At 39.9% G+C, this 24,762-nt stretch overlaps 1 protein-coding gene across 1 annotated transcript in view; it reads left to right on the forward strand.

Moving 5' to 3' along the window:
* The window catches only part of LOC130581923 (von Willebrand factor D and EGF domain-containing protein-like), a 154,938-nt gene that overhangs the window by 126,958 nt on the left and 3,218 nt on the right, over positions 1 to 24,762 (forward strand). Inside the window, 6 exon segments of the mRNA XM_057380324.1 lie at positions 2,120 to 2,215; positions 2,966 to 3,061; positions 5,300 to 5,395; positions 6,883 to 6,978; positions 20,135 to 20,230; positions 21,365 to 21,460. Of these exon segments, the coding sequence (XP_057236307.1) occupies positions 2,120 to 2,215; positions 2,966 to 3,061; positions 5,300 to 5,395; positions 6,883 to 6,978; positions 20,135 to 20,230; positions 21,365 to 21,460 (576 nt within the window).

Consider the following 24,762-nt stretch of genomic DNA (forward strand, 5'->3'; position numbering starts at 1 on the left):
CTGCACACAAACYACGCTGAAATAAAGCAAAATGTGCTTGAATGTCACCGTGTTTGGCACAGCACTCAGGCACCTGGAGGCTTTATGCAACCATCATCCTACAGGAAAGGCAATCACATTTAATGTACTCTGAAAAGAGTGCTGCATTTTTTTTTTTTCCCCAGGTTTTGTGCTCCCTTTATCTCCACGCAGATATTATTAGCCAATTCGTCCAGTTTTTAATTTCTAATTGCAAAGAAATCCACAAGATCAKGTTGCTCCAWGCTCCATCCAGCCTGGCCTTGGACAATTCCATGGATGGAGCTGCCCCAACTTCTGCCAGTAACTTGTGCCAATGCCTCACCATCTTCATRTCAATTAATTTCTTCTTAATATCTAACCTAAACCTATCTAAATCTATTTAGTTATCCAAATTAAGGTCATTTGGTTTTATCCTTTTTTTTGAACAGTAGTGCTCTTGGAATTTCAGCTAAGCGCACGTTGATTTGCAAATGTCTAAACCTTACAGGCCATAACATGAAAATTAAATCTAGATTAATGACATTCTCAGCATATACAGTATGGATCTGAAATGCACCTTGTAAGTTTTCTGTTCTCAGGCAGGTCAAATCCTAAAGTTATATAATGCAGCATTGAAAATTTCACAGTTCAATATCAAATGTATTTCTTCAATGCTATTTCTGTCAAAATTGTTTATTTAAAAGCACCTGCTTGGAGCTTGTCTTATTTATTGCAACTTGAAAATGTGTGAGGGTTTTCATTATTTTTTTGGATAGCAAAGTTCATATTCCATGGCTTGGTGACAATCACAAGAGGTGAGGAGGTGTTCAACACAATAACTGCATTTAAATTATGTGCTACCCCAAGAATTTGTCCTTCATTTAGCTTTCCATTTACACAGACCTTTTTCCAGTTTTAATAACAAAATGTGGTGCATTAAGGTTCTCTTCCCTTGTAACAATACTTWAAATGAAAGATGCTTGGTTTCAGGTTTCGTTAGCCTCATTTTACATTTTCCTTGGAATAACCTTGCTGAGCTTCATATCCTTCATAAAAGACAAAACCCTGCCAGTGAAGTGAGCCAAAGTACAACATTTTTCTCTGTGTTCACTTCCCACACACAAGGGAAGACATTTTTCATTCTGGTCTGTGAGGTGCCTTTCATTTTCCCAGAGGCGTGAGATTCCTCTGGCACAGTTTTTTCTCTGTTCCTGCTACAGTCTTCTCCTTTGAGTGTCAATGGTTATCCTGTCCCTTCAGTGGTCATTTTGTCCCTTCACTGACCATTCTGTCCCTTCACTGACCATTTTGTCCCTTCAGTGATTTTCCTCCCCCCTCTCTTGAGTTCACCATACACAATTACCTCTTAGAGGGTGTCAAATAGAAGCCTCTATAGAAGATACCTGCCTTAGGTATAAGGGGCCAAAACTTCCAGGCTGCCTGTACAATAAAGTTTTTAGATTCATAATGGTCAATATTTGTAAAAAACAAGCATGCCTTCAGCAAATATCCCCTATCAGGAGCTACTGTCCTTTCCACACAGCTGCCCATCCTCTTTCATCCCCAGAATCACATTGCATACTGCAATAAATCAAGAAATCTTTATTTAATTTACTGCTTTGTCTGCAGAACTCATATTACTCATTAAATATTAATTTTTTTTTGCTTGAATGTTGGCCATTTGGGTGAAAAATTCACATACAACTCTTTTCTATAAGGAAGGAACACAACCTCTACCCTTTTTGAGTTCTGACACCTGTTAAGGTTTGCTGCCCATCCACAAGGCAAATTTGTAGAGAGGGACGGGTAAGRTCTCGAGTATCAACTGCATTTTTACTTCATCCACCCCTAGCCTTCAAAMACACATACTTAAAAATGTGCACACTCAGAAGTTAAATATGATTATGTTAAAACCATTGCCTTGCAGACTTTTTACAGCTGCTCATTAGTGCTGTATTGCTAATGTGACACCCACTGCTCTCCKGCAGTGTTTTCCTCAGCCAAATTACTGGCTGGATTAATAAAATGGGATGGGGGAAGAAGTAGCCTGTGCTGTGTTTGTAACCATAGAGAATGCAATGTTTGAGCTGGTTTTTTTCCTCGTTTTTCACTCTTGCAGTGCAGTGTGAGCCACCGTGTGAGCATGGAGGAATTTGTCTGCCCCAGAACGTTTGTTCTTGTGCTTAYGGGTTTGTAGGGCCTCGATGCGAAACAAGTACGTACGAACTCGCTCAGGTTTCCTCCGTTACATGTTTCAATTAGCAGAAAATGACAAGGTTTTTTTTCTAAAAAAGCCTTTTTCTTCTTTTTTCCCCTTATATTTCCCCTTAAAATGATTATTGAATGCAAAGGATGGAACACTGTAGTAATACAGTAGCTATTTCAGACCATACAATTACCAGTAGCACAATTGTATTATGTAAAACTATGCACGTCTAAATCAACGTTTTCTACCTGAAAATGCTTCTGGAAAACAAACAAAGAAGCAAATACATTCATGCTTTTTGTAGTAATATTTATCAAATTTAAGTTTTTGAGTGAATGTAGTAATGCTGATTTTGAGAACACAAAATACCATCCCATAGCTATTAAGAGCTATGTAAATCTGCAGTACAAGTTTGAGAAGAGGTTTAATAGGGAGACTGTCTAAAAATCAGTCTTCAACCTCTTCTATATAAGCAAAACATGCACTTCTACCAATAAAGTTCTCGGTGCTTACTTAAATATCAGATTGCCCTTGAGAATAATATAATTTTATCTATGAACCCAAGTAGCTGGAATAGCTAAAAAGCAGATAACTTTATGTATATGGCTTCTAACAGAGAAAGAAAACCAAGGAAAGGGACAGCCCATCTTCAGTTTATGGCATGGACTAGCACTATTAATTATTGGATGTAATAGAGGAGCTTTAGGATCTGCACTGGTGTTGGTGATGAAAGATTCTGATTTTTTGTGTATTTTCCAGTGGTGTGTAACAGGCACTGCCACAATGGAGGGGTCTGCGTGTCCCCAGATGAGTGCAAATGCAGGCATGGGTGAAGCAGCCCCTCTTGTGAGACAGGTAAGTGGCTGGAAATGACTGATGGTGCCCTTTGATACCTGAAATCCCTGTGGTTCCTAAAATTCGGTGCTCAGATTTGGAGTTGCTGCTTCAAGAATTAAAGCCCAAGAACAGGAGACCAAGTACAGGGCAAAACCTCGGAAGGCATTGAGTTTATGCAACTATTCATAAGTTTAGATGTTTATGTAAGTATTCCTTTATGTAAGTTTAGAGGTTTTTCTAAATCTCAGGGTTATATGGACAGAACCCACAAACAAAACCTTTTTGGGGCTTTTTAAACGTGTGTGATTCTGGAGTTCATTCTTAGCATTCACTGCTGCCAGAATTCACACTGCTCCTCCTGCCTGCATCTCGTACTTGCAGAACACCTCCAAAAAGCATCCACAGGAGTGTGGAAGATTGGGGAAAAGCCACCTCCGCTTATCAGTACAAAATGACGAGGTGAGGACTGGAATTAGGCACCTTTTTCTAGTCAGGACTCACAGTTTTGAGCACACACAGCTCAGACCCTCCTCTCAGCATCCAAATCCTCAAAGCTGGAGTAGATATTTTCCTCCAAAAGCACAGAAACTACAGCACTCACCTGGGACAAGGCAGGTAAAATAGTGAAATATTAAAAGACAAGGACTGCCTTAATCAGCGCCAGACCTCAAAGCTCCAGAGACATCTGCCTGTGCCACGGTGAATATTAAATGACTGAGACACCTTCAGCCTAYATTACCTTTCCTGGAAGGTGAGAGATGTCATTTTAACCTCCATCTCTCGGAGATTGTTCTTCCTGTAAGTGTTAAAATGACAGACCTACTGAGGACACGTAAATTAGCCCAGCTATGATCCACAGGAAATTACTGGGATTGTCACTGCTRTTCTGGTTCTGCCTCTGCTTTTTCTTCTCGAGGAGTTCTGCAATTTTATTTTGGTGTGGCTTTGAATAGGATCAATCCAAGAGAAGGACAGGCAATGAGCAGCAGTGGCAGTAAATTCCAGACCAGATTAACAGCAGCAGGATTTTTTGTCTGCTGACAGCTTTGGTGAAAGTTTACCAGAGTCACTTACACAGAGTATTTTGTAGACACTGCTGGGGTTTCCCACCTCAAGTGATATGATAGGAATCTTGGGAAGAATGCAAGTATAAAAATTTAGAAAAGGGGACTTGTCCACTGGAAATGTAAACACTGACAGAGTGACAAGAATATGGACATCTTTGAACTAGGATGAACGAGGACAATGAGGTGACAAAACCAAGTTCCCATTGAGCAATGAATGAAATCCATTTTGACTTCATAAGTGACTCTCCTTAGGCAGAAAAGCCTCTCATTTAGACTACAATTTCATTTTTTTTTCTTTCCAAAGGGACATTTTATTTCTTCTTTAGTTCATCTGAAACATTTTACTGRCCCTTAATTTATTTAAGCTTAAACACATTTAATTTATTTAATGGGCTACTCTGTAAGATACTGAAAGACAAAGGGAACAGAAGGAAAAAGGCTGATTTAAAGCTTTACAATGAAAAGTTTATCAGRTTCCTCATTCTTCACATGACTTCCCATCTAAATCAATTTGCAATTCTAATAGTTGGGATTTTTTTAGCAGTCTGGTACTTGCCACATAGAAATATGCAAGACAGCTTTTAATTCCTAATGCCTGTTGTATCACCTRCAGTAATAACAGATACATAAAGAGGCAAAGGGAGCTCAGCCAGKGGCTTTGTTGGTGATGAATGAGCCAATGTGTTGTGAGAACTGGCATTTAAATGAGGCAGAACAAACAGGTTTTTTGGTGCACACCTATTCAAGTCTGAGGAAATGCCACGATGCTCTGCTGAACGCAGACAAAGCAGCAAACAATTAATATCTCATCTCCAGGTTAGCCAGGGTGTATTTTATTTGACTACATTGACTACCTTGGGATCGTGCTTGGTGAGAATACTGGAATGGAAATAAATGAGCTGTGAGAATCAAAGGAAYACATCCGAAATAAATTAAATTATTACATTAATTTATAGTCTGTTTCATCCCCCAAGCTATGCTAAAACACCACTGAAACACTGAAATGCTCCCACTGTGTCGASCATGAATAAATACTGCAGCACAACTGACCAGCAAAGATTGCATGAAACTTTTCCCATTATCACAAGAAATATTAATTCTAATGGCATGTGCAGCAGAAAAAGAGTGCCTACTCTAAAAAGTTCAACCTTATCAGAGATTCATGAAGTTACCTTGTGTTYCCATCCAGCTGTGTGCAATCCTGTGTGCCTGAATGGAGGAGTCTGTGTACRGCCAAATATGTGCTCGTGTCCTTCTGGTTTCTACGGGCCACAGTGCCAGAGAGGTGAGAAAGTTCTATTTATCATCTTGATAAAGGAYCCAGGCTGGAAATATAAACAGCACCTACAACATTCCTGCCCCCACATGAAATATATCCACTCTCCTTGTCATAACTCCCTGTGCTCTTTTGTTGTTACAGTCTGTCATAAATCCACAATTTATTGTTCCTGGTGGTCTTGGGAAGGAGCAAACACTTATTTGTGATGTCATTAATAATTAGTCTAAAACTACCCRAGTCAGTGATATCACTAATTAACAACTATTCAATTAAATGTAAAAGCATGGCTGTATTTGTTTATTTTGTGTACTATTCTGTGTTTCAGAGCCAGGTGATCATTTTCCTTCAAATGAGGCTCACAATAACACCTACTTGACCACCTTAAAATATTGTGGATGGGAGAGATCTGTAGGACTTTATCAGACCCCTGATTAAAAATCTGATCCAATATTGCTCTGATAGAGCAGGACCTGATTTTGAATCACTGTCCCAGGCTGAGAGCTCTAAACTGAGGCTAGCAGAATCCTGGGCTCCTTGCTCACTCTGTGCTGCAGAAGTCAAATTAATTAATCCTTTAATAACCCAGTATCTCAGGCAGAACATACAGGAAAGAGAACTTTGGGCTCAAATAGCTGGAAGATCCCCATCTTTGCTTTTTTTTCTGAATATGGCTCTAATAACTTCTCCTGAATCTGGGAATATAAATGCACCCTTATTACTAAAACCACTTCAATATTAAAAGTTCTTTGTTCTTACTCTCTCTCTTTTGTTTCCCTGGAGCTCCTAGATGAATGTGGTCCTGATATTTTTGCAAGTGAACGATTCACACACAGAAATCTAATTGCAAATGGAGCTCGCTGGAAACTCTTTGTTTTTATCATGTTGGGGGTGAAGGGGAGAGTGAAAATTACGCAGACTGTAACTTGATGATCTTTCTCTTGTGTTGAACACAGAAGATTTTCAGCATCTAGGTGATTTGAAAYTTTTGCCCTTGAGTGTTATAGTTTAGGCAGAGCTAAAACTTGAAAATGAATATCTGCTTTTGTGGGCTCTGGAATTGATATGAGGATATAGAGGATGGATGCTGAAGAACAGCAAAGCCTTCCCTTCTGCTCCTTTGAGAAAGGGGGAAGAAACAGCACCAAGGCCAAGACAGCAAATGTCCAACACTGATCTCTATTTCACTGGCAAAAGCCCTTGAGGAAGGCCTTTGACAGAGGACTAAAATCCTCAGACTCTTGGGAATATTCTGACCACTTAACTGCAAGTGTCTAAGAGAGCTTTGGATGCTAAGGAATCATGTCCCACATTCTTTCCACAAACACAGAATTGGAGCCTCTATCCAGGCATCTGCTCAAACACCTTCCCTTCCCAGCTCCAGAAACACCTCTGTGAGCAGCTTTCCCAGCACAGACACCTCAATAAGCAGCCTGAGTTTTGTCAAAGTTGATCCCCCATGTGAATTTTGGTGCATTTTCCTTTCTTTTCCCCAGCTGTCTGCATTCCCCCCTGTAAGAACGGCGGTCACTGCATCCAAGCCAATGTCTGCTCCTGTGCCGAGGGCTACGCTGGGAGAAGGTGCCAGAAAAGTGAGCTACACATTTCCCTTTTTTTTTCCTTTTTTTCCCTTTGTTCTCTGACTCCTAAACAGCTTTTCTCCTTTTTGTGCAATTTCCAYAGACTATTCAGCCTGTATTTATGCTGTGATCACCAATATATCTGTCAGAGCCCATGTAACACTATGTTATACCCAAAACCATCTTGTTAATTAGAACAGCATAAAGTCAAGTCAAAGTTGGGAGGAGAACATTTTGCTGGAATCCTCTCTAAATATTTCATGCATTCAAAATGAGTAACACTCGTACTTGGAGATGGAATAATTATTTTTCATTAAAGGTTTTTGRGGGATAAAATTAAAGCCAAAGGCTGAGAAGCTGACTAAGATCCTTAAAAATACTAGAACGTCATAGTTCAGCTTAATTAAGGTAATTGGTTAAGAGCACTTCAGCCTTGAATTTGTTCTTGTCACTGAAAACTCCCTTTTCGCATTACCACCAGTATTAATATTTGATTCTTCCATTCTTCTGGGGAAAAAGGTTATTTTGGCACTTTTACAGACTCAATTGCTCAACAATATCTGTCAGCCAGGGAGTTTAGGATATGTACGTGAAAACTTTTTTTTTATTATTATTATTATTTCTTAATCAGTTTGAAATTGGCAAGAGGGGAGCTGTGAAAACAACCATTCTTGGCAGGAAGAATCTGTACATTTCCAGAGCGTTTTATGTCTCTCACACACAGAGGAAAAAAAGCCAGTAAAAAAATTCCCTGCAGCAACAAAAGCCCTCTCATTCCCCACGCTGCAGCTCTYCCCTCCTTCAGCAGGGAGAGTCGTGATGCACAGTGCACAATTGAATTCTCTGTTCTGGCAGGAATGTGCTGGAGGGAGAAAAAAAGGAGGAAAAAACCTTATGTTTGGCATCTTGTTTTTGAGGTTAGAGAACATTAGAAAAGTGCTGTTTCCAGCTTTAAACACCCTGCCACATCTCCAGGCAGATGAAAGGGAAGCACTGATGGTGATTTCAGTCAAACAAAGCATTCCCTGCAATGCTCCCAACTCCACCAACTCACAGCAGGTTCCTTTCCACTTTCCAAAAGTTTCTGGGGTTTTGTTGCCCATCTTGGTATCATCTTTTGCAAAAACCTTTTTTTGAGATGATGAAAATGTTTTTGTTCTGTCTGATCCAAGCTTCTATTCTACTTCAATAACTGCTATTTAACTGGTTTATTTAGCCTAGTGYTATAAAAAAAAAAAACTTWAATAAACTATCTGTGAATGTAATGAATGACAATAAATATAATTAAATAAAAGGAAAATACTATTTTTTTCTGACCCTTACTGGCCACTGACTGCTAATTGTTGAAAAATGCTGAGAAAAGATTTTTTTTTCTTGCTTAAAATCAACAGCAAGTATCAAAATCCATCAAAGAAGTCATTTATTCACAAGCTTTTTATGACAAGCAATTTTCTCTTAGAAACTTCTGATTGTTGTCATATAAAATAACTTCTCTCTCTCCTCTGGCAGAGGTTCCAGATTTTGCTGCTCCTCTGGAGMAGAGGACTGCAGGGCACAGCAGAAGTCAAACTCAGCTGAACTCTGCAAACTTTCCTCCACRCACAAAGTGGTGAAAGCCAGTGATCCCAGCAGTGGGAGGCTGCTCTGTCCCATAAACCTCTCAGAGTTCAAATGTCATGACACATATTGTCTTTTTTTTAAACAAGATTTTATGTCATTTTCCAATGGGCACAGACACCAACCAGACTGTGGGATCAGCTGACATGTGATGTGCACTGAAAGGCTCAAAGTGTAAACACAGGCACAAATTCCTGACTCATTCACACACAGAAAAATAAAAAAAAAAAGTGGAGAATAAATCCCTAGCATGATGAAGTTCCATTACCCCACCCCTTTTTTCTTAAATAACATATATAAAAACTACCATAATATCCATTTGACATTCCAGAAAGAGCTGATACGTAATTTGGCTCATTCTGAAGCATCACTAGCAGTAAACACATCTGTATTTATACATTTATCAAGTTAATTTKGATAGTTCTGGGGCCACCTGGGGTATCTGAGTGTGCAAAGGTGAGACAACCCCATGGGCTGTGTGTCTGAGAGCTCAGAAATCCACTTGGGAAACCATTTGTGCTTCCACTGACCTGCCTGGAATGGGTATGGCAAGAAGGAATCAGGGACAAAAACAATAGATTTCTACTTTACAGAAAGGGTTTTTTTTCTGGATTTAAGCATCTTTTCTGTCTGGACTCCATCTGAGCTGCACAGGACATTACAGCTTGCACAGAGTTGTAATATCCACACACAAAGAGGGAGGAAAAGAATTCACACATCAGGATAGCAAAGCTGTGATCAGACACGGAGTTTACTGGAATTTTAACATTGCATCAGCTCCCATTTCCAGGGCAGCAGGACAATGTCAGAGGCAGCTAAAGGTGAACCTGTGCCCAAACCACAGCTCAGTGGTGACCCCACGATGAGAAATGTGCAGGAGTTTTAGCCACAATGAGGAATGTGACAATYCTGAGAAAAACAATTCCTTGTGAGGAGGTTTATCATTATTTTAATTGTTCTTTGTGAATTTGCAGCATCCTTATGTACTTTTACACTTCTAGTGCAGTTTCAAGCACCWCTGACAGCAAATCAGCTTTACTATGTACTTACACTGAGTCTATAATCTTAGAAATTTGTGGTGGATTTATTACCTGCCTCATAAAGCCTATCAAGATAGAGTGAGTAAACTTAATATTAAGGCAGACAAATTGGCAGTTTACTCAATTTTGTCATTGTTTGCTATGTTGATATTGTTTCCACTGCCTTTAGACATTTCTTTCCTTCTTAATATCTCACCTGCATGGACAGAGAATGAAGTGCTTCTGTTTAATTCTGGCAGCTTCAGATTCTCAATTGAAGGAGATAATTAAAACTAAAAGCCACACAGCTCATCAAAGACAGGCTATTTTTAAACTGAGCCCAAATAGGTTATTTATTTATTTTAAGTAATAAAATCAGGATTTTCACATTTCATCTGRAATTTCTGCCTTAGCATTTTTTGTTTGACTCTTGTACAGTCTGGAATTTCTAATTCCAAAACGTGCAGGACAGAGTGGTGGCACCACATCTTTTCTATTTGRGCTCTCTCTCCTTTGCTCCCTGAGTGTGTGGAGAAGGGCATGCAGCCTGAAAGTTTGTGTTTTGTATCTAAATAAACATCAATCCAAAACCCCAAAAAGTGTGAATCAGCCAGTTTGAGCTGCTCTAAGTGCCTGGTGATCACACAGAGCAGACACCCACAGCCCGGGCGTGCGGGTGGCAGCGCTGACAGGGAAATGTGTGGTTGTGCCTCAGCAATCTAAACCTCGTATCCTCACTTGAGAAGGATTGTTTCCAGTGTAATCAGTCTTGTTGAGAGGGAAGAGGCAAATGCTGGCAGCACTGCAAAATAAAATATATTGCTGGATCAACTTTGCATCCARCAAACACACTCGGGTGTTAACACTAAAGAAAAACTGTTTAAGCAGTGGTTTGAATTCCCTTTTGAAAAACACGCAGCTTTAACAATCCTGGGATGTCACTGCTTTTCATGAGGCTTTAAAGCAGGGTTCTGACCGATTTCTACTGCATCCTTACCAAAATTATCAACACACCAGGTTTCCTTTATGTACTACATGTATTTTCATAGCACTGCCCTACGAACAATCTTTAAAACTGAAAGCACATACAAGCTGAGTTTTCTTAGGAAATGCTGAGGGAGAAAGGAAGGAGAGAAAAAGAAAGATTCATGGGACCACACATTTATCCTTTCCTGTGCTGCCTGTTTCTTCCGAGCGCATCTCAGAGAAAAACGCGAGCCACAGCTCCCTCTGGAGCTCATCAGCGAGCGGAGGGCACGGAGAACAGCGCTGAGCATCCTCATCTTCCCTTTTCCAGCWCTCCAGACTCACCTRGAGCCTGACCTCAGCCCCTGATTCRGCACTRCCCCATGGCYATGCAGCACAAACCTGGGTTTGCTCACCATTTAAAACCGAGAATTGTTTCTGTGTGCGTCTGTTTTATTGTGTCGGGCTCAATCCTGATGACTTCGTGTCGCATAAATCATCGCACCGACGCTGGGACTTTGCAGATTGGATCTCAAACTTAGGAGATAACTACTTCTCCATTTCAATAATTCCTGCAGACAGGATTTATAGCCAATTCACAGTGTGAAATATAATTCATACTCATTCCTCCAGCTCTGCTTGCTCCTCTTCCCTCCTCCTTTCTTTTCCCTTCCCGGCAGCATGAGGACTTTCCTTGCATGAGAGCTAGAGGCAAACTAATTGGAAATGTGAACACTGGGTTTCAAAAGCAGCTTTTTGCTTAGCAATGTCATATTGTGAAAGTCACTGGTTTCCCATATTCCAGCTTCCCATGTAATGTTTCTGTACATTACTGCCTCGCCAGCTGCATAAGCAGGAAGTTTTACTGCTCAACAAATCAGACTCCCACTGAGTTGTCATCTTGACACTGTGTGATATATTCTCTGGAATTTCTTCACTGAGTAGCCAGATTGACTTCAGCTATCTAAAATCAGCCAGTTTGCAAGCCAGAGGTCCAGCAAACCCTCCCACACACCCAGGCAGGGAACAARCCACGTCTGTCACCCAAATGGATGGAGAAATCATTTCATCAGATCTGCTTTTCATATGGCAAGCATGTGCTTAGAAGCAACAAGTATTTGTCTAAGATTTCTGGATGGCAAATATCCCTGAACACTGGGTGTTTGGAAGCAAATGAACAGCTTCTCATTGCAGAGAAACTCGTAACTGAGTGTTCAAAGCATTATCTATGCAACAAAATACAAAGATTTGCAGGCTGGCTTGTCCACTGGTTGGTGCCCAGTGTGGAGAGACAGGAAAAGGAAACACAGGTCTCAGTCCTTACTTGATTTTCCAATCTGTGCAACAGAATAGGTTTGTATTAGATGTCATCTTTCTTCCCTGGACAGGAAATACAACAGAAAATAAGGAAAAAAGAAAAAAAATCAGGCTACTGCTGTCTTTCCCATTGAGCTGAACAAAACATGATCCATACATCTTGCCTGAAGAAAAAAAAAAAAAAAACAAAACATCAAGCTACTGCTGTCTTTCCCATTGAGCTGAACAAAACATGATCCATACATCTTGCCTGGGGGGAACAGAACAGGGAGATCTGTGACTTCCCAGAGGAAGGGATAGAGCCCGACAGGAGACAGTGACTCAAGGCACAACCTGGTTTTTGGTCTCTGTTCACTCTTAGTAAGGATTTGTGACAAAACCATTCMTTGGCCTTTCTTAAAAACTAATTTTTTTTTCTTCATATGTATGTAACTGATGCATTTATTTTAATGGGGGTTTGAGCACATGCATCTGTCTAAATTTATTTTTCARGAAGGGAACAAGAACACATGTGGGTAAGGACTGAATGTATTTCCTAAATAAGCCCAAAAGCCTTATTAAWTTTTTTATTCATTCCATAAGAAGAACATTCCCAGACTACAGCATGAATTTTGCTGGAGTAGAAAACCTAAATTTTGATATATTGCTTTACCTGTATCTTAAAGGCACTGAAGAAATATTCAGATCTGCTGCTGTGTGTAAAAGCATGCCTAAAGCAAAAGATCAGGGATTCCTGAATTACTGCATCTCTCTTTGCAGTGGGCTTCTGTGTGAGGATAAGTGCTTTTTGCCCACTAATTGATTTAAGAAACAATACTTTGGAAGGTCTATTTTTGACTAAATTGTTTTTARACATCTCTTAAAAAAGGAGCAATGGATCTACCACTTGAAAAGCCCAGAGGCCAGACAGTCATGGAGATTAATGTTGTCTGTTTATCCACAAAAAGACACAGGCAAGACAATCCTCTCCAGCACTGATTTCCATGTAAGCTCAAATTTAATTTTAAGGCAGATAATAAYGGGGTGATGACCAGATTAGTGCAGTCCTATTCCAAACTCCCTGACCAGGTCCTTGCTTTTTGGCTGGTTATCAGCCAGTCCACTGTGGCTGCTCTCCCTGTCTTGAGACTTGAATCTCCCTTTTCCTTTCCATGGATAAAAATGAACCAAACTGCACCAAGCACAGGCAGTGTTTTATCCCACTCAGGGCAAGAAGAAAGTGCCCAAATGGCCTAAACTGCAGGTCATCCTCAGGCACAGGGCTGCAAAAACAATCATCAGAGGGCAACAAGTGTGTGTGAGAATCCTCTTTCACTTCTCAATCAGGCATGACAAGAAAACAGCTCAACAGAACAACTTTTACAAATGCTGAAAYGGTTCACTGACCTAATAAAACACAGAGCGTTCTTCAGTGGAGASAAAATGCTACCAAACTCAAGCCCCTAACAAGTTGGGAATATGAGCTGTGCTGAGAGTRTACTTTGCAATTCCCCACATTAATTATACACTAACAGTTGCAAAGATGAGAATAAAGTAGAGCCACAGTTTCAAATTAATAGTGTTGCAATCAGACTAAAACCAGTCCGTAAATGAGAAAAAGGATTTACTAATGATCTCAAAATSTAACAGCTCCGAACACAATATTCCCCAAACATCTCAATGTGCACCTACACATGCTTATTTTGTTTGTAATGGCTTTGATTCTGAAAGATGCTGAAGTATTTTGCAGCCATCCCAAAATCAAACCATTGCATGTCAAGAGTTTCATCTCACAGCAGATAAAAGGCAAAATGAAGATTGTGAGACCAAGAGGGAGAGACATTTCAGTGAGAGGAGAGTGGGGAGTGCCCTGCCTGTATTGGGGTGACAATCCCCCATAGGAGTTCCCTACCAGGGAATCTTTTGGAGGTACAGATGGAGAGATCAGGATCCTCCTTAGCTGATAGGAAATGTTATCAGCTGCTGAGAGGCAGCAAACAGAAAAGCAGCACAGTTCTCACTGACTCTGGGAGTGCAGGCTGGCAGCTCAGTAGTTTTTCCATATAGCAGTAATTATTTTTCTCATTTTTACTGAACTAATAACTAAATTAGATTTATTTTCTGCTTTAATATCTCTAAAAGGCCCCATAAGTATATCAGAGTACACATCAGAATGAAGACTCAGACATAATTAGGCAAAGCACTGACATTGCACTGCTATCTGTATGGTTTACAATTTTTCTGACCATTTTTTCTGCTGAAATGTGTGCTAGGTCATGCAAACTAACTCTTATTGCTAGAGCTCTGTGGTAAAGTGAATATATTAGAAATGCAAACTGTCACCACAACCATCRCAATTACATTTACAGCTCCCTCAGTGTCTTGTAGTAATTTGTTCTCCCGCACTGCATCCCTCAGAGGTTTCTGCCAGATTATTTTTTACTATTCAGAAAGGTAATTTATTGAAGCAGTGCTTTGCATCTCCGTCAGAGGTACGTGAAGCGAGAAATAGGGATGAGCAAACCTCAAAATGATTGGTAGCTTGATATGGATAAGGATCCAAATTTTAGAACACTGCACAAAATTTGCAATTGCAATACACGACAAGYATTCTTTCTCCCTAAAATTTAATCTGTGGCTATAATTACTGACATTCAGTGGATCACACATCTGAGGTTACYCTGATAGAGCTCGGAGAGAAAGTTATTTCTTTATTTACAAAAACCCAAATCAACACAGATGAGGAATTTCAGATAAAATCAAGCTGTGGAACAACATATATGCCTAAAACTCAGCATGGGCAAAACTATTTCCTCACTGCCCTTGGAAGCAGAAGAAAGGGGACTGGAAATTGCTGGTGTCCCGAATCCATACCGTGTTTTTCAGAGCTGTGTGCATTTGGGACCTTCACAGCAGCAGATATATTGGTACATCCATCTCGCTAATGATCTGTTGAGCATCAGTTATACCCTCTGTAGGGGTGAATGACATTTTTTTACCTCCACTAGTTTCTGCCAGAAGAATCCAGACAACGGTGCCCTTCGTTAGGAACATCTTTTTTTTTTTGGTCAGAACACACCCATTTTGGGATTTTTTTTTAATTTTTTTTTTAAGGGATTGCAGATTATTCAGAAAGATGAAATCTTTATTTGGAGCCTAGAAGCATCCAAGCAATTGTTTCCTTGCTGCAGTCAGGATAATGTTTCATCTGAGCAGTGCTGCTTGGGTGCCTAATGCACCCAGAGAGACAGGGAGCTTTCTTCCAGCCCATCAATGGAAATGTATTATTTTGTGAAATTGACAGTCTGCCCTTCCAGTTCCTGTCCTGTAAAAAAGATCAGCAACATCCCTAAAAGATGCAGAATTATTATTACACCATTCCTGGCACAGAGCTTCTCCACATTTTTGGTTTTTTTTTTGTTTTATCTATAGGTGATATATATTAGTTTAAAACACCTGAAAAGGGCCAGAAAAGTGCCAGTTTTAACACAAAATCCACTGCATACACATTTACTGGTTTCTTTCTTGTCCACAGCTTGATTTCTGTCAGCTGTATTTTCCTGACAAGACCAGTCAATGATATTTTAAAATCTGTCCCATGCTCCGTGTCCGTACTGTGCTGTATCTCCCCTTGCTTTCGAGAATGTCACACCAAATCAAGGTAACCACTAAGCAGCAGGAGGAAACAAACATTAAAAACAACATGTGCCCACAGAAAAACCAAAAAGTGAGACTGATCAAGCTCCCTGCTCCTCAAAAGAGCAATAGAASAAGCTGAAATACGCACCAGACCCACAGAGAAGTCATCAGCTCAAAACCAACACCAGCCAGAAATAAAAGCCATGCCTGTGAATCACCCAGAAATGTCAGCCCAGGGATGGTGACTTAAGGGATAAGTTGAAGTTTGTATCTAGCAGTAGGTGTTCTTTTGGCTGCTTTTTTGTGTGTTCTTTGTCAGCAAGATCCAGCCTGATGCATTGCCTTAGCTGGCCCACACAGATGTTACTGCTCCAGGCGATTTTCTCTCTTCCATCCAAAGGCAGGATGCACCTAGAAGCAGGTCAATTTGCTCAGCTTCTACAGGGCAAACTGAAAAAAAAAAAAAAATAAAGAAAGAAAAAGACAAGCTGTCTTGAAAACTACATCTTCTAATCATCACTGCACCGTGATGCACTGTCTCCTCATGCATGGCTCAGATAAGTGATGACAGGTAATTTTTGATTCAGAAAGAAATAGACTTTGCAGTCTCATGGCCAGGAAAGGACATGGATGTTTTAGTTCCTGAAACATTGCAGAGGATCCTTCTCTGCTAACCTGTCTTAACATTCATCCCCTTTTGACTTCGTGATGGTGGTGATGAAGACTGTCTTATTTCAACAAAATTCAAAGATTTTCCCCATTTATAATTGTCTCCTTCCAGTTAAAAAAAGGTTAATGAGGTCATTATGTCTAAAGGTGGCTTAGGTTAAACTAGAAAATTTTTTTTCTGATAATCCACAGAAGCAGTGGAATTCTGGAGGACGAGTGTTGTTTTTTCTAATCACTGCATCTGGTCAGTGTGACTCTTTGATAGAGTCAATTCTTGTATCCACTATCCAGCAGAGCATTTCCATTGATYAACTTTGCCCCCAGTCCCTTCTGGCTTTGCTTCAGGGATATTTTGCTTCATAATTTGTAGATTTTAGTAGAGATGTTTCTGTAGATCAACGGGAGCAGAAGCCACTGAAATTGTGGGTGCTCATTGCTGGTGCTGCTTCCACCAGGAGGACAGGCTTCATTTTCACACATTTCAGGTGTTGGGTGGTTTTAGTAATCTCCAGAAAGATTTATTTTGCAGGAAAATTGCTCTTTTTGGCTGACAAAGCAGAAGATCTGACTGCCTTAAAGTTAGGGCTGAGGTGTTCAGCATGGAGGTTGATAAAAAGAGTTGCAAGAAACACTTCACTGGGTGAAGTGAGCCTAGAGGGGATAAGCTATGAAAAGGGTGACAGGAAATTTTAAGTGATTGTAAGGTCAACATGTATTAAAGCCATCAAAGAGGAAGAGCTGCTGCATAAAACAGAAAACTCAGCAAGTTGTGAACGCCTTTCAGTGCTGTGCACACTTTGTGTGATGTTCTGTGCAACACCTGTGTTTTATCTTAACACCTGCAGCTGCTTGTTACCTTATCAAAAACAGCCCTCGTCTGAGATGCTAGGCCTTTTATAAGGGGAGGGCAAAAAAATTTAAAAAAAAAAAAAATAATGAGTCTTTTCAAAGTCACACCAGGGCCTGTGAGGATTGCAATAATTTGATTTGCTCTCCTAGTGTCTGATAATTTATTTAGTTTTCCTRGGAGAGGCTCTAACATTTTTGTTTGCTATTTTGAAATTGGAACTCCTCCACAGAGGCCRAGGAGTGGGACTAGGAAGGATCCAAACTAGTTATCATTAACAAATGTTGAAGTCTGCCTGATGGGTATTGAGATGGAGTTGTATTTAAGAAAGTTTAAAAAAGGGAGGACAAGGTGGAGATGTCAGGCAGGAAAAAGGGAGAGATAACACTGCATTCATTTACCTAAAGGTGCTTGAATTCCTTGGCAAAAAGAGAACTTCTTCCCCAGAGGGCAGAAGGCAGAAGTGCTCGTCCAGTTCAGAAAGGTTTGGTGCTCACTTGAACTCTCAGTTCACTTTGAATTGAACTCCTTTGGATTTATCACTGAAGCCAGAGATGCCATAAGTAATGAAGGCAGTTCATACTGTATTTTCATAGCTACTTGGTCATTTGTAAGGCAGCAGAACAAAGAAAGGGAGAAATGGAAAGCTGAAAGTCAGTTTGAACTTATGTGTTTTATTCAGATCAAGACTGGACCTCACCCGTTGCTTAAATCTTTGCTGAATTATTGATTTGACTCCCTGCAGCTGAAGAAAGAGTCTGCTGCCAGAACAAAAAAAAATCAACAAAAAACATGTATATGGTTGTTTGTATAAGATTAAAATGTGTAGAAAATAGAAGGAACAAAAGGAAGAAAAAAGGAGAAATATCCATTTGAACAAATACCACTGTCCTCATTACTTTTTCTCATCTTTACTTTTTAAGAGGTGGTGGGAAGACACTGTCCAAGTTTTGTCTCATCTAAAAACTAAATCTGTAGGTTTTCAAATTATTTTAGGAGAGCACTGGAGGTTAGCACTGGGGACACTATGGTCCATTATTATCAAAAAGCATAAGGTGATGCTAAATCTAGAACCAAACTTTATGGTTTGGGCTCATCTTTTCTAAATTCTGAGTGTCTGAGCTGTTCTATAATTGAAATATGAAGTCAAATTCAACAAACAGCAATATTGTGGATCAAAACTCTTATTAGAGCTGTGAGATCAAAGGGGAGAGAAAAAGGAAGAGGGAAAATAAGGGATGAAATCATTTCAGAGTTATGGATGCCATGACTCTTTGAACTCATCTAGGCTTTAGCCAGTGGTTGCAACATTTTTTTTTTAATAGCTCAGCAAGAATTGCAGATCCCTGTTAGCCTTAGCAAGCCGAGGCCAAGATTACAGCATGGATCAGGAGAGCTGGAGAGAGAAGGAAATGGAGGGTGACAGTTTAAGGGCTGGGGTCCAAGCAGTCCCTACAATCATGGCCACGTCTGCTCTGCCTCAGGGCAGGCCATGATGCTGAGGGATCCAGGAGTCTTGGCACAGAATGAAATGCAAATGTAGCAGCCAAGCAAGAGCAGGGATACAGCTCTAAAAGCTGCCAGTGYAGCAGCATCTGGGCTGAAGGGAGAGACATGCACACAAAGTGCCACAAAAGCAATATTTCACTRCATCAGAGGAATAATTAGGAACCTAAATCTACCTACTTAAAAATGCCTGATCATCCCTGAGAGAGRAACAGAAGGTTATTCTCCCATCAAATAAAAGTTGCTGCATTTTTGTACGCTATCTTTGAGCAATCATCCCTGTTTTGTGGCTCTTTCCAGGACTCCACCTCCTCAGTAAAGGTCTGAGGGAGGGCTGTGGTCATTCAGAGTCCTGTCAGCACTCACAACTCAACAATCAGGATTTCTGCAGCATTGGCATTCGAGTTCTGCTCTTGCTGCTGTTGTGCTAAAAGGCAGCACAGCCAAGGCTGGCCAAGGCACTGCTTTTAGCCTGGTCAGCTTTTTTAACCCCCTGCTCCCTGCTAAGGCTGAGCTGGGTGTCCCTCACCACCCATCCCTGCAGGCAGGGAGGAATGACACCGATAATCATGGATGGGAAAGGGTCACCAGCAGCTCCACTGTGCACACAAAACCCCTGGACACAAATGTGTTCTCACACCTTCWCTGCCAAACTCCTCCTGCCTTGGCTGTCCTCCCCAGCCCAGCCACTCGCTGTGTGACACGGATTTTTGTACTCCACCCAATTATCCAGTGCTCCTTCCATGTAAAATGAAAATCTTCCCCACTCCCATTATGCCAGAACTGCCATGTTTCTGAATTATCCTGCTCCTGATGGGTCCTTCCCACACTTACCATAACAGGAAAGGAGAGATAGGACAGGAGGAATTCCTACATCAAAGCAAGTTGGGATTGCAGATGTTTGACTTCCCAGATACGGGAGATTTTAATGCTGGGTGTCCTAAAACAAGAAATTTTAATCTGGGTCTCAGATTAATTTGGATTTAACAAGGCTGATAAATACAGCTTAACCTGAGACACAAAAACTAAAAAAAACTAGCTATTAGATTTTTAATGAAATCAACAAAGAAAAAAAAAATCTGGCTTCTTGTGTTTGAAAGAACTCAGCTCTCGTGTCTTACTAGTACAAAAGAAAAAAATAAAAAGGTAAGTACTCTAACAAATAATGGTTTGAAAAGGCATTGGAGAAGTAGATCTTTATGATGCAAAATCATACCCATGTGTGAAAACAATCCATCCTCTTCAAGACTTTTCTTATCCAAATGAACATCTGAGAACATGAAGGAGRACTTTTCCCATGAGGAAGTGAAATTCCTAACAATCTATCGCCTGTCCACTCTCTTTTCCGAGAACCTTTGTAATCCATGCCTCTCTGCTCTTTCTGTGAGGCAGCTCCCACTGGAGCTTCCCCCAAAGGGTTTCCACACAAGGCACAGCATTTCCCATAAGGATTTATGGGAGCTATCAAGCCTCCATGTTTCAGATGCTCAAATCCAAATTACTTTTCTGGTTTTTAATTACAAGCCAACTAAACTTCGGCAAAGAAGCCTCTATTAAAGCCTTCCCTCATTTCCCAGCTCCCATATTCTCCTTTATTTTGTCCCTGCAGCTGTTTGTGACCCCATGTGCATGAATGGGGGGAAATGTGTCCACCCAAATGTCTGTGACTGCCCATCTGGCTGGAGGGGAAAGCACTGCAACAAACGTGAGCACCTCTACTCCCATCAAACTCATTATATTAATTAGTCCAGATTATATTAATTAGTCCACTAGACATCAGTAACATTAAAAACCAACATAGAATCTGTTTTGCTACTTCACCAGTTTGAAGAAATGCAGTTTTAAGTACAGGTAGCACAAAATGCTATAAACACTTGATGCTTGCAAAGGAGAAAAAGCTGTGCAGGGGAATCCTGGTTCTGCTTCATGCAGCTCTCTTATACATCTTGTTATGGAAATTCATATTTGTAATATTAAAACTGGAAGCATTGATTTTACGTTTTAACAGCTTCACATATTTTGTTAGATTTCGCAGAGAAATGTCATATATTTCAAAGTACAGACCTATCTAAAGCCTGCTATAAAACTTTCCAAACTGATGTACTCTCAAGGTCATCAGTGCATAATTTGTAGAATGACGTGTTCTTACTCTGTAACTCTGACTACAGTTACATAAAAATGTAATTAGAAAAAAACCTCTCACCCTAAAATTTTTTCAAGGAATATTTTTTCCTTACATAGCTATTCATTACCATGAAGTTGACAGATAAACTGAATAAATTTATAATCAAGATGACATACTGTATGTAAACCAGATTAAAATATTGGCTTTTTACCCTTTGGGTCCTGCTAGTAAATATGATTTCAGAACCAGTGGTTTGAATTTATAATAATAATAATTTATTCAGAAATGCTGAAGGAAGGAAGTGTCTTCCATACATATACACCAGATCATGCTCCCACTCTTTCGGGATCTCTGAAGAAATAATAAATGCAATAAACATATCAAACTTTACTATGAATATATTTGTTTTTTATGTGGAACATGTAGTAGGTATATAGCATACATGGATGTATCATAGGGAGATTATTCTTAGCTGACGATGAGCTAAGCATTAGAAATGTCAAGTCTCCCGGTAGACAGTAATCAAAGATAAATTTCTCAAGAAGAAAATATCAAAGAATCCTTTCATACTGATTATGTGGCGAGCAGAACTCATCCATTCCTTTGGAAGTCAGCCATATGGAATAAAGCCTAGCAGGTCACCTCTCAGACAGCTCTTGAACACTCAGATACATCACGTACATCTTCTCACTTGTTTCGTGTCAACCTGTTCAGCTGTTTGCCTGCAGAAATGTCTCAATGGAGGGGAGTGTGTGGGTCCCAACATCTGCGAGTGCCCCAGAGGATGAGGGGGATTTCTGTGCCAGACCCGTAAGTGCTCCCTTCATTACTGCAGCTCCGTAACCACCGCACGTTTTTACACATTAAATTTTCTGCTGTGTGGATATTGGGGTAGATTTATGCTTGGACTCAGTCATCTTAAAGGTTTTTTCCAACCCAAAGGATTCCATGATTCTGTTACGTGTAAAAGTCAACCATAACATGAGATTCTGCCTCTTATTTATCAGAACTGTCCTATGCTGCCAGTAAAACTGTTACTTTCAAAGACATTTCTAGACTCAACATGAGAAAGAGGCCTGACTCATCGTTTTCTTTCGTGGATGCTGAGATCAACCTGTCAGACAAAATAAGATCTTTTTTAATGAAATAATTTAAAATACAAGGTGAAAAAAGAGGGGCCAGGGAGAAAATGAAATGGAGTACCCATTCCACATACCCAGGCGGCACTAAGCATAGAAAAATTCTGTGTGTCTGCCAACCTTAGAGCCTGACCCTGTAAATTATTTTTGTTCAGACTGGCCACCAAGGTGGATGGAAGTATTTGAATGTGGGGGGATTGGAAGACCTGGAATAGGAAGAKATGATTATTGCCAATTACACACAGGGTCACTTCAGTTTGTGTCTGCTATTAGCTTTACAGCAAAAGGGTATGAGGGAAATAYCAAGGCATTATCCCCTTTAAAGGGCATTATCTCCTTTACCTTCCTTTCCCCTCACACTCACAGAGCATAATTACTTATGGAAATCTTCTGTCAGCTAAATCCCAATGGCTGTGTAATTGTTTCTTTGTGCCAGCTGTCTGCTAGTTCAAACATGGGAGTGTTTAAAGTTATTGATGGCATATTCTTGACTCAGTTTATAAAAYAAATAAACAAATCGTGCTTGCTCCTGTGAAAGGCAAGTCAGACTAACATCAACAATTTCTGCTGTCCTATGCAGGCACACAAGCCCAGCTAAATTTTTATAGATTTATCTAAACTTTGAAACTTTGCTCCAAATCCCTTCATTTCCTAGTCATTCTAGTTTTACTATTTTTTCCCACAGTACGAGGTTAAATCCTTTTTTTTTTTTTTTTTTTTTTTTTTTCTGTCCAAAAGGATCTGACTGAAACTCCCAGGTCCCACAGCAGCCCCAAATTTCTGTTTTTTTAAAGAGAAAGAGAGAAGACTATTGTCAGAGAGCAGATGGTGAGGTCTTGCAATGCTGCTCCAGGGTATTCACAGCGAGGCAGGGGTGAAGCAGGGGAACAGCAAAGCCTTCATCCTCACAGATGTTGGGTATAAAGTTTTGCATAGAAGCGTAACCCTGAAAGTAAGTCGTGTTTCATCTTTTAATGGGAGGCTATTCCCTAAACCCCACAACTCTACGAAACAAATGTATTTATCTGTCTAAATATGAAAAGCTCCTGAGTGTTTGCCTTACTCCACTGCCCTGTGCAAAACTGCTTTGTCACATTTAAACTCCCTGAGATCAGCACCCCTGTCTTGCTCGGATGTGTATTCCCAAATTCTGTGCTCCACTGTAGTTTCAACAAGGCTGAATTCAACCTAGATTTGTACCACTTTAACTACAGACTTTGATTATTGACCTCAACAACAGAGCAAAATATTCACATTGTAAGATATAAAAGCAGTAGTCATTTTCATTATATCAAAATATTATTTCATATTTATATTTATTCTATGACATTACACTAAATAATAACTATTGCTTTTTATCCTATGTTTTAATATATTAATTCATATTATATACTAATTCTATATTTTTATATGATTAATSTCAATAGTTTCCATTTCATAATGCAATTATCCCATCTCACTCTACAAGTAACAATTCAGAGGACAGGTTTTTTCAACAATCACTATGTCTTCTCTGTAATCCAAAATCTATTAGGGCTGGGCTGTTTCTTGGGGGCTTTTTCAAAGTTAGGAGAAAATTTGATAATCCCAACTTCATTCTTTGTTTTCAGCCTGTGAATTCACTCGACTGCCCTTGTTGGGATGGTGGTGATGGAAATGCAGATACAGGTTTCAGCTACACCCTGAGCCTCATTTTTTCCTCATTCAGGAGGGTGACTAAACCACAGGATACACAGAGACCTCCATTTCCATTTTCTGGACRTTTCTTAGATGGAATAAATTGTTTCAGTCCTCTACACTGAGATAACCAGAGTAGGCCCTTAAGCCAACGAGAGGGACAATGGACCAATACTAATAATTCATCTTGGACATTTGCTTTTTGATTTCTCTTTAATAAGAAGTCACAGATCACCTCYATCAGTGCAGTTTCTACCTCACAAAGGCCTGAGCCTCCAAGGACAGTCCAAGAAGATGTTTGGAGACAGCATCTGCCACAATAATTCCTCTCTAAACATTTTTCTTTCTTCAGGCTTCCAAACCAGAAAGGCAAAACACCCTCTACTTTTAGGTCTCTAACAATTTAAATATTTACAGCTGCAAATACTCATGTCTCAGGTTTTCTTGTCACCTTTCACCAGKAACAAAGGACATATCACAAGTGATWACYCAAAATTCTTCAACCTTCCAGCAGACAAACCCATTGACAGTATCCTAGAACAGATTTTTCCATTCTACTGCAATGAAGATTGGCAATGYCTAAGTCAGAATGATTTTATTTCTTGCATATTTTGGAAATGACTGAGAGAGCTAGAATGGGCTGCAGTACCAGAGGTGCCCAGTGTATGTTAGGGAGTTTATATCTAATTTGGAACAGCTCTGCTACATTTTGGAGCTGCAATCATACAAGCAAAAGCTCTGCCTCTTTTGCAGTGATGCACAAAGAAATTGYATGTCCATGTCAAGCAGTGAATTATGATTTCTTCACGCTACAATCAGTCAAACTCACAATGACATTCCACAGACATCTGTGCAGGAAAGTTTATTTACAGTTCCACTGGTCTCTGGCTGCACCTCAAGAACTTGGCAAGAGCAAAAGGRGCTTTCAGTAGACATTGATAATGGATAAAACACAATAGTCCTCCTTTATCAGACTGTAAATAAAGAGGTCAGTCAAAAGAGTAGTTTTCTTCCCCACTCATCTGTAACTGAACAGAATGGCTTCTGAAAGAGAATCGATAAAATAGGTCATTTGTCCCAACAAATAAGGTGTATGGTGGAATACACACGTTACCCTTGATAAATACCTATGACTTTGAGGGGCAYAGTTTAAGGAATAATGGGCAATTTTCAGACTCTACTGCAAATGTAGGGAAATAATTTTTTGGAAGAGCAGGTTAAAAAAAGTAATTTGAAATATTCAACGTGTCTCAGCTATAGAAAACAGCAGCTTTACAGATGAAGGCTCTTCCATTA

The sequence above is a fragment of the Malurus melanocephalus genome, unplaced genomic scaffold (genome assembly GCF_030028575.1).
Source record: "Malurus melanocephalus ecotype Western Australia unplaced genomic scaffold, MMel_1.1 scaffold_445, whole genome shotgun sequence".
NCBI lineage: Eukaryota > Metazoa > Chordata > Aves > Passeriformes > Maluridae > Malurus > Malurus melanocephalus.